This window comes from Mixophyes fleayi, chromosome 4 (assembly GCF_038048845.1).
Source record: "Mixophyes fleayi isolate aMixFle1 chromosome 4, aMixFle1.hap1, whole genome shotgun sequence".
NCBI classification, from domain to species: Eukaryota; Metazoa; Chordata; class Amphibia; order Anura; family Limnodynastidae; genus Mixophyes; species Mixophyes fleayi.
This window is the reverse complement of record NC_134405.1, coordinates 27,863,482-27,873,980: the sequence shown is the minus strand read 5'-3', so window position 1 is coordinate 27,873,980 and position 10,499 is coordinate 27,863,482. Positions and strand designations below refer to the sequence as shown.

The window sequence follows — 10,499 nt, the reverse complement described above, 5'->3', positions numbered from 1 at the left end:
ATTGGTACAAATAGGTTTTTTGAGGTTCCCCACGTCACCAGTCCCAATATGTACTACATAACTTCATCTTGTGACACGGTATCGTAACTTGCATCTTCCATTATCTCATTCTTTACCTATCAGTGAAATATTGAGTCCAAACTCCAGTCTCTTTCCCCCGTGACTGCAATCAGTAAGGCTTGGTCTCATCTCGTGACTGCAACCGAGGAGGTTGGGACTAGACATAAAAGGAACGTCACTCTCCTCTCTGTTCCTGCTGTAGTCTACTGAGTTATCCATCTCTTGCCACTACTCTACCTCACCATGTGTACCGGCAAGTGTGCCAAATATATTGCGGGAACCCTGTACCCCTTGGCTTTCATCTGCATTACAGCAAACACAATCCTCTTCTTCCCAGGATGGAATGTAGAGGCATCACAGAATGCGCGGCTGAAACTCACCACAGAAGTTTCAACTTTCTTAGGAATTATCGGAGGCGGGTTACTGGTGAGGGCATACCCTAAGTCTTTTATTTCAGTTTGCATTTCATTGTTTTTATTAATTTCCACAAATTAACATAGTCTAGTTCACTTTTCCCCTAAGCGGAGGGATGTGGAAATGAGAGTGTTAAAAAACCAAGCTAGTTAGTAAAACGCCATTGTGCGGGGTTACCTGGAACAGCGGATTGGATTAAGTGTATGTGCACGGTACATCTCATTGGATTAAGTGTGTAACTCATTCATTTTCAGATTGCTTGATTTGGAGGGGAGATTGCTCCTATTGCTAGGATCAATAATCATTTTAAAATCATTATACTCCGGAATGTTTTTTCAAGATGCAATTCTTCATACAGTCTCTTAATATCTCTTAATACTAGGTCCTGATTCCAGCTATTCAGATTCATGCAACGGGGAGGAAAGGCTGCTGCGGGAACCGTTGTGGGGTGAGAAACTGACACCTTTTCTTAAGTTGCTTATTAGGAATTCATAATTATATCAGGGTTAACTCTCAGCTATACGTTATGTGTCTCAGCTGATAAGGCAATGTCTCACAGTTATAAGATCTGCATCTTATCTTTTATGATGGAGTCTCTTTTTTGCTGTGTTATATTACAGTGTATCCGAGTGACAGGCTGCCACCTTTACTGTGTTATATTAAAGTGTATCCGAGTGACAGGCTACTACCTTTACTGTGTTATATTAAAGTGTATCCGAGTGACAGGCTACCACCTTTACTGTGTTATATTAAAGTGTATCCGAGTGACAGGCTACCACCTTTACTGTGTTATATTAAAGTGTATCCGAGTGACAGGCTACCACCTTTACTGTGTTATATTAAAGTGTATCCGAGTGACAGGCTACTACCTTTACTGTCTTACATTACACTGTATGGGCAGCACAGTGGCTTAGTGGTTAGCACTTCTGCCTCACAGCACTGCGTTCATGAGTTTGATTCCCTACCATGGTCTTATATGTGTGGAATTTGTGTGTTCTCCCCGATGGGTTTCTTCCGGGTTCTCCAGTTTCCTCCCAGACTCCAAAAACATACTGGTAGGTTAATTGGCTGCTATTAAATTGACCTTAGTCTCTCTTAGTGTTTGTGTGTGTTAGGGAAGCTCCAATGGGGCAGGGACTGATGTGAATGAGTTCTCTGTACAGAGTTGTGGAATTAGTGGTGCTATATAAATATATGATGATGATGAGTGTATCCGAGTGACAGGCTTTACTTATATTACAGCGCAGCCTGAGGAATGCATGAGTGGGGTAATACTCACTGCCCTGTCCAGCGCTCCTGCCCTAGGTGGCATGTGGGTGTGGGCATAAGTGATTAGAAGGCCCTCCGCACATGCTGGTGTTATTACAACATATCTAGATAATGGACACAATTGTAGTAAGGGTGCCTGGGTTCAGTAGTTCCACACATACATAGTGTAGCTTATCTCCAACACACACATACAGCTGAGACACTTCTGTGTGCAGCTCTCCCCTCTTCTGTGGGAATAAGGTCACTCACTCAGCTCCGTCACTGTCTCTGATGCACGCTTAGCAGCAACACAACCCTCCTCTGCGGAGATAGAGTCACTCACTCAGTTCTGGCACTGTCTTTGGTGCACGCTCAACTGCAACACACCCCTCATCTGCGGGGATAACGTAACTCACTCAGCTCTGGTGCACGCTCAGCTGCAGTTCACTCTCCTCTGTGGGGGTGCTATCTCCATTTACTTGGGCTCTGACACGTTCTCCCTTGTGTAGCTTCAGCCCTCGAGCTCTGATATTTTCACCAGTTGAACCTTCTGCCCCTTCAATACACACAATGTTGCCTCTTAATGAGGTAAATATTTAATCTCGATTGGGGGAACAGAGCAGCTAGGATAAGTGTGAATGTGTTACTATCTACTCACCGGGTCCCTGTTCCAGCCAAGCTCAGATTGTGCCCGTTGTCAGTGTGGGCACACGGCACTTCCGCATGTTGTCACATGGCCACTGCTAGGAGTGGTCAATTCAAATCTCCTGCATATAAAAACTCTCTCAAACACAGCAGTAGTGTCAGAGCAACAGGTTTCAATACTAGTCTGACTCCCTCTATTTGCTGCAAATTTGCATTAGACCCTTAGATGCTATTCCTGTGACATCTCCTTTGGATTTTGACTTTGTACTGTGCTGACAGCCTGTGTACCATATTTCACGCTCGTTTTGACCTTCCTTTTTGGATCTGATTCTGTACTACACTGGCCTTCTGTGGACCAGTTCCCGGCTCGTTAACCTGCACTTGGATACACCTTATCTCCTGTAGGCTCATCCGCTACTGTGTTATGCCTAGTGGAATTCCAGAGGATCGTGACCTGAAAGGTCCCGGTAACAAAACCCATCCCACCTTGTGGTGGTTAGGGGTGAAGCACTTTAGACTCAGCATCCTTGGAAGGCCAGCACCAATCAAGGTTAACACTTGGAATCCATCTTCCCATGAAGTGCCCGTTACAGAATGAAGGTAAATAAGGGCACAAGAAAATGTAAAATTTTCTCAAATCTCATACTTACAGAAGTCATGTGTGGTATGTAAATGAATGGAAACGTACGACCTGTGGAGGTAAAATCATCTTTGCAGGACATTTTGGTAAGAAGTTAGGCCAAGGTAAATAAAACTTGCTTTGAAAGGTGATTGAACAGAGGTCATAACCAACTAATTTGCATTTATACAAGAAAATGAATAATCATTTCTGCCCCTCTACAACAAAAAACATGCTTCCATTGTGCCTCCTGTTATATTAACATTGACCAGATAGCTCAAACAAAATTATTTATTTCTGCTCAATCTCGGGCAAGTTTTAGTTTCTGTTGAAACTCGGGCTAGTTTGTGTTTAATCTCCGGGAAGTTTCATTATAACATAAGTGAGATAGGTGTTTTAAAATCGAATGAAACGCCAGAGATTGGAAAGTTAAAATCGCAGGCTAATACACATGCTGATTTTGCATTTAAAATCGCTGGTTATCTCTCGCGATTTGCAGTGATTTTAAATCGCTAAAATAAAATTGCAGCTTGAAACATTTACCCCCAGGTGGCTGTTTTTTATTAACCCTTTGTCACACACACGTCACGCAGGCTCAAGTGAGTGCTGGATCTTGACAATTTGGTGGCAAGCTTGTGGGATATGTATTTAATTTTTTAAGAACTTAAGTGAGCTAGGGTTGTGTGATTCATGAAAGAGGAAATACAGACTAGTTCACCAGAGACTGAACTCAATGCTTCAAACATTATAAGATATAGTAAATAGTTTATTTTCCTTCCTTTTCTTGTTTTCTTATCATTTTGATTTGGCATTATACTGAGATGGCTGATGCATATAAATGAATGCAAAGGGAGCACTTATTGCACAATGTGAGGAGAAAAGGAATTCCGAGCATTGGCAAATGCGAGGAGCAATGGACTGAACCCCTCTTGCAGAGGGATCAGAGATAAATATAGAGATTTGTCTCATGGAAGACACAGCCAGGATTCTGAGAAAGAAGTAGTTGTGGATATTGCACCAAATACTGGACTGTTGCTTCCCGATGACTATAATATTTTGGGCAAGAAGACATGGCAACCAATCGGCAGCTTACACAGCAGTACCAGGAGAACTCCAGGCTGCAGAGAGATAAGATGCAGCAGAGCAGAAAGAGAAGAATGAGAGGCAGAAAGGAGACACCAGCTGGAGCTTGCCAAAATCCAACACCAGCCAGAAGCCAGAGAGGCTGGTTTTATCAGACCCCATTCAGAGAATGTCCCTGTTCTTGAGAAAGATGGGGATTTGGATGCTTTTCTGCAGGGATTTGAAAAGGGTGTAGTACGATGTAATGATACTGACTACCCAGACAGATATTAGAATGACATTGGAAATGCAAACACTCATACCCAGACATGAAAGAAACATCGACTGACCATTACATAGATGTTCATTTCACGACCTGATGTGTTGCTGACTGTCAGAAATGACGTCACTTGAAAACGCAACTGTCAGATGTTCTGTTTTAAAGCGGCAAAACATGGACCCGGGTTCTAATGGTAAGGTTAACCCTAATTCCTAACCCTAACCCCTAACCCTTAACCCTAACCCCTAAGCCCTAACCATAACCCCTAACCCCTAAACATAACACCTAACCCTAATACTTACATGAGATGAATGTCTGCAGGGTCCGTGCATCGGTGCTTAAAGAGGAGTTGCGTTTTGAAGTGACGTGATTTTCAACAGTCAGCAACACATCGGGTCATGAAATTTATGCATCTGCGTAATGGTAAGTCAATGTTTCTTTCATGTCGGGGTATGAGTGTTCGGATTTGCAACGTCATTCTAATCACTGTCGTGGTAGTCATTATCGTTAAGCTGCATACCACCATTTGAAAAGACCTGCTGACAGTATGGACTTCCCCAAGTCCAAATTGTCCCCTGGTAAAGCCTTGGAGGCCTTTGCAGACCTCCCCCTGAAATGGACAGAGATTACGAGGCTATCCAAAAGTGCCCAGTTGCGACATTTTAACATGACCCCTGAGGCTCACAGACAAAAGTTCAGAGAGTAAAAGCACAGTGCCTCTGATACTTATTCATGACTTGTGACCCAACTGTCTGCTTCTTTCCAACAGTGGATTGGGGGGTTAAAGTCACCACCTTTGATGATTTGAATGAGTTAATGATCCATGTGCAGTTTCTCACTTTGTGCCCAGCTGACGTTAAAGAGAATGGGTAGTGGATTATGATCCTACATCACCGGAGGAGGCAGCAAGATTTGCTGAAAAGAACATTGTCGGGCACCTGTCTTCATCTCCTTCTTGTCTATGTCCTCAGCTTAGAGTTGTGCAGTAACCAATCAGATCATCAGAGTACTCACATCAGCAGAGATGATTTTAGGGAGGCATGGACTTGACAACATGCATGTTAGTGAGAACAGAGTTGAGTGTGTCAGAGAATGTATAATATTGTGAGGAGCGGATGGAGAAAATCGGAAAACCACAGACCGAGTTTTAAATAGTGGAAGGTAGTGATCCCCCCTCCAGGACAGTGGACGTTATGTTCACAGCCGCCAGTCACAAGATGAACTCGGAGCATCTCAGACTGGCCTGGGGTGGACTGTTTTACTAAACATACAACACAAATAACCCCTACTTTTCCCCAAGTATGTCATCCCTTTATATAGATGCATCCGTCTCCAGGACTTTGTCTGGGCTGCTCCCCAGCTGTGGAACGATCTTCCACGTTCCATCAGGTTAGCATCTACTCTCAAAGGCTTCAGGCGTGCCCGTAAAACTCACTTCTTTATTAAAGTCTATCAGTCCTCCTCCTAACTCCCTTGTCCTGGCTCTCTCCCACAGTTACTACCACCCTATTTGTGCCTCCCCCTTTCCTTTAGGATGTAAGCTCTCAGGAGCAGGGCCCTCTTTCCTTGTGTGCTCCTTCTACTATTCCATCACCCTCTGTACCTCTTGACCTGCTTCCCTAGCCATGTTTCATTAAGCTTCAGCCTACTTCTCGCTGATATCTACCATCACTTTCACTCATTGTCCCAGGAATAATTTGATTTGCATTACCATGTTACCTGTGTGTGTGTGTGTATATTTTTATTCTTGTTTTGTTCTTTCTGCATCATGTTGTGTCATCTACGGCTCTGCGGACCCTTCGTGGCGCCTTATAAATTAAAGATAGTAATAATAATAATAATAATGTATGTACCTCACTGTTTACATTGCTCAGAGCTACAGCTGGGCGTACACAGCCAGAGCATACAATATATCCTGTACGTTTCCCTTTACATTGGACTTTGCTATATATCAGTTGTGTGACACCCGGCATGTGACACTGACAGTCTGATAACTGGATGGAGGCTGAATTCCATTACAGGAGAAACACTGATCTCAAGATATTATCAGAAAATAACTTTATAGTGTTGTGTAAAGGAGAGCCTGTGATGCCGCTTTATCATGAAATAGAGCCCCGGACCTGGACGTATGTCCAAAGACGTAACTGGAATGTCATATCACTGCTAGGGCAACCCGCAGCTAGGAAACTGTATAAGCAACTGTTTTAGTTAGAGGAACGAATGTTACATCTTTATCTTTCTAAACAAAGATTCCACAACAACAACAAATAAACATTTTAGAACCCAAATCCTTCTCTGTGCGACTTTCATGTATATTGAATTTAAAATAAGATACCACTATCAATATAAGGGAAACACTTTCATTACACATTACATAAAATTACCAATCTGTCAGTAGAGACATTTTAGCCAAAAAGATAATGAAAAATGATAATATATATATATATAGATGCATCCTACATGATGACAACTTCCATGTAAAATATATGTCCATTTTCTATCATTGCAATAACAAGTAAACATATGATAGCAACCTCTACACAGCTAACACAAGACAACAACCCTCTGACCAACATTGCTGTGTGACTGATCACACAGCCCACTCAGTACTTTTACCTTTGCATTCTAGCTGGTCCATTGTGCAATATGATGTAGCACATGCCCTTGTGTTTCAAGCTTCCATTGTCCCATAGATTGTAAGTTTGCGAGCAGGGTTCTCTTACCTCTCTGTCTATATGTAATACCCAGTATTGCATTATTAATGTTTGTTCCCAATTGTAAAGCGCTACGGAATTTGCTGGTGCTATATAAATAAATGTTGATGATGATGACGATGATACCACGGATTATATATGAATTAACAGCAGGCAACACTGTAAGGAAGTGTAACACTGCCACCAAGTGTCAGAGAAAAATTATTGCCTCAAGGCTGGGTAATTATGCTGGGACTTCCAAAGCAATAAATATTTCAATTATTATTATCATTTATTTATATAGCGCCACTAATTCTGCAGCGCTGCACAGAGAACTCACTTGCATCAGTCCCTGCCCCATTTGGGCTTACAGTCTAAATTCCCTAACACACATACACAGACAGACAGACACACACACACAGACACAGACTAGGGTCAATTTTGAAAGCAGCCAATTAACCTACCAGTATGTTTTTCAGAGTGTGGGAGGAAACCAAAGCACCCCGAGGAATCCCACGTAAACACAGGGAGAACATAAAAACTCCTCACAAATAAGGCCATGGTCGGGAATTGAACTCATGACCCCAGTGCTGTAAGGCAGAAGTGCTAACCACTTAGCCACCATGCTGCCCTTATGTTATGTGACAGTCAGTCTCAGTGATAGTAACTCTGTTTCGCTGTGAGCGATATAATCTCTGCTTTTGCTGTGTTGTACAGTATTACCGTGTGTCTCCTTCTACCCAGATGTTCCTCTCCATCCTCTGCGCTGCTATCGGACTGACCGGATCTCTGTTCTGCCTTGTCATGTGTGTCACTGGAATACACCGCGGACCCGTCTGTGCCTATTACGCCTCTGACTACATGAATGACACCACTTCTGCTCCTACTGGAAACACCACACTTGTTTGGGGTCGTCCGTTTGAAAGCCCACTGCCAGAATACAAGTGAGAGCAGCAGATCATTTTCTCTTTAATGGCTTCCAAGACCAGTAATGGGCAACCTGATAAAATTCAGGGGCCTCATAGGTGGCCCACTAACCTTCAAAATTACCCTTAATCTCAGAGACGAAATAATGATTGTTCTTTCCCATTGTGTAGTCCTACCGATAAATTAGTTTTGCATCATCCGGCATTCTAAAGACCAAAGTATCAACCTTTACTTTGTCTGTGTGATTCAAGAAACCCATAGATCATTCCTACCTTCACATATGTTATGATGCACAGCAGCCGTTAGCATATAAAGAAGCAGAATATTACTTTATTAAAAGGGAAATCCATATTTAAAGAAAATTAAACCCCCCCTCCGCAACTTCTCCCCTCGATAATGAATGCATAATTTGCTATTTATTGACTGGTGGAATAATAATCACATATATAAGTTGTTGCTTACCTATCAATGAGTGTGCTGGAGATTACATATGACGTCTATCTAGTGGGTTTGAAAAGATAGTAGACTGGGTTCTCATACCCCCCACTCATTCTACAATAGAACCGGCTATTGTTTTCTGGGTTTTTTCACTGTGTTTAAACATTGTTGGTTCCCGAAATAAGTTGAAATATTGCTTTTAAACCGAAAGATAGCAGAAGAATTAATACTAATGTTTGCAATTCAACTACTAAGAATTGTTGAATATGGACTGAAAAAAAATTGAGTTGTCATCTCGGCATCCATATAGTAATAACCTAATAACCTCTCTAGTAAAGCTGAGCAGAGTGTTCAATATATATAAGTTCTCATCTACAAAAGACTTAACACCTTAACAAACCTTTATCCACTCTATCCTGCAGCAATGAAAGCTACATATTCCATAAGGAGTCATGGAGTATATGTGTTGAACCCAAAGATGTGGCAGAGTTCAATATAATCCTGTTCTCCATCCTGTTGGCTGCAAGCTCATTTGAAGTCATCCTGTGCGCCATCCAGCTATTCAATGGTCTATTTGGCTGCATCTGCGGCACGTGCCAGAAAAAGGACATTGACTATAAAGATATGAAGAAAGATATCATACGTAAGACCACAATACTGTCAATAAACATTATATTACACCCAAAACTCAACAAAGGCTGCATAGGATCTATATATCTTGTGTTGAACCATCAAAATGGGAAATTCATGGTGCACTAGTACAGTACTTACTGTGACCCATAACAACCAACAAACTCTGAACTGACATTGTTCTGGCTGTTATGGGTCACAGCACCTTGTCCCTGTGCGCAGTTTACATAAATAACCCCCAAAATGTGCTGTGAAAATGAAGGGGAACAAATAAGTACACTTCTGTGATTGTGTCTGTAATCTTGTAAAGTGATCTATTGTATAGCCCAAAGGCAAATATCTTATACTAAAAATGACCCACCATATATCAGCATGTTTGATGAAATACAGTGTGTCTAGCACAATTGCTAAATACAGTGAGCCTGGTGCCTGAGTTGATCTTAACGCCAGTTAATTGCGCAAATTCGCACTGCGTATTCTCAAAACGCATACGCGCCGTTGCAGACTTGTGTTTATCTGGCACCTGGTCCTCTTTATGGCTGGCGAGGCTGAACGGTGGAGGGGAGGGTTGATCTGACGTATTCTGAGTGCAATAAGGGTGTATTCATGCAAATGTGACGTATATATGCCTACAGAACAGGTACAAACACACACTAATGAAGTTCTTATAAACGTATTAACATTTCTTAATGTTGTCTCTACAGAGTGATACATCAGCACTCCCGGCTTTGGACAGCAGTAATCTCTACTACAAAGACTGGTTGCTTTAGAATGTCTAGTGGTCCACCACCTTCTACCTTCGGAGCACAGATTAACCCCCTGAATGCCATGAAGATGGGGTGGGATGGTAAACTACTTGAAAATAAGTGAAATAATGAATTCTCTCCCCCACACCAACCAATAAATATCTAATTCAGCAGAAAGGATTCTGGGAGTTTTTCTTGAAGTGTTTATAGCATGTATATATATTTTTTTATTTATAATTATTGTGGCTGGGTCACTTATAAATAACTTATTTGTGGCTGGATCACGTAGAAATAACTTCTTGTCAATATTTTTTTTAATTAGGTGTGCAGTGCACCTCTGTATATCATTGCAAATGTACTTATCCTTTTATATTGGTATGCATTTTGCATGGAAATGTATGGACTTCTGAGACAGTATGTCATATTTGGGTTTTGCAACTGTCTAGCAACAAGTTATCTCATGTCAATTAGAACTTTTCATCGTTCAGTGACTAAAACGTCTGTTGAGCCTGAAAGACAGGAGGAGGTAATTATACGTGCTGGTAGACTCCCTATGCAAGTGATCACAGATGAATGTGAATTTTGCAAGTTAAATTGCGTTCAAAGTAAGATTATAGAAATGTTATATCCTGATGGTAAACATTCAACAGAAAACCTCAAACATAGTGGCACCGCTAGTAACAATGTATAAATGTGTTAAACCCCTCCAGGCTGATTTATGTGCAGGCTGCATGAAT

The 10,499-nt window shown here is 41.7% G+C and overlaps 1 protein-coding gene across 1 annotated transcript; it reads left to right on the top strand.

Annotated features, from left to right (window-relative positions):
- Positions 1-263: 263 nt before the first annotated feature.
- On the top strand, positions 264-9,909 carry LOC142149724 (transmembrane 4 L6 family member 5-like). Its single transcript, XM_075205030.1, has 5 exons — positions 264-486; positions 857-922; positions 7,766-7,965; positions 8,809-9,029; positions 9,721-9,909. The coding sequence occupies exons 1-5, from the start codon at positions 304-306 to the stop codon at positions 9,723-9,725; spliced, it is 675 nt and encodes a 224-aa protein (XP_075061131.1). The 5' UTR covers positions 264-303; the 3' UTR covers positions 9,726-9,909.
- Positions 9,910-10,499: the final 590 nt, after the last annotated feature.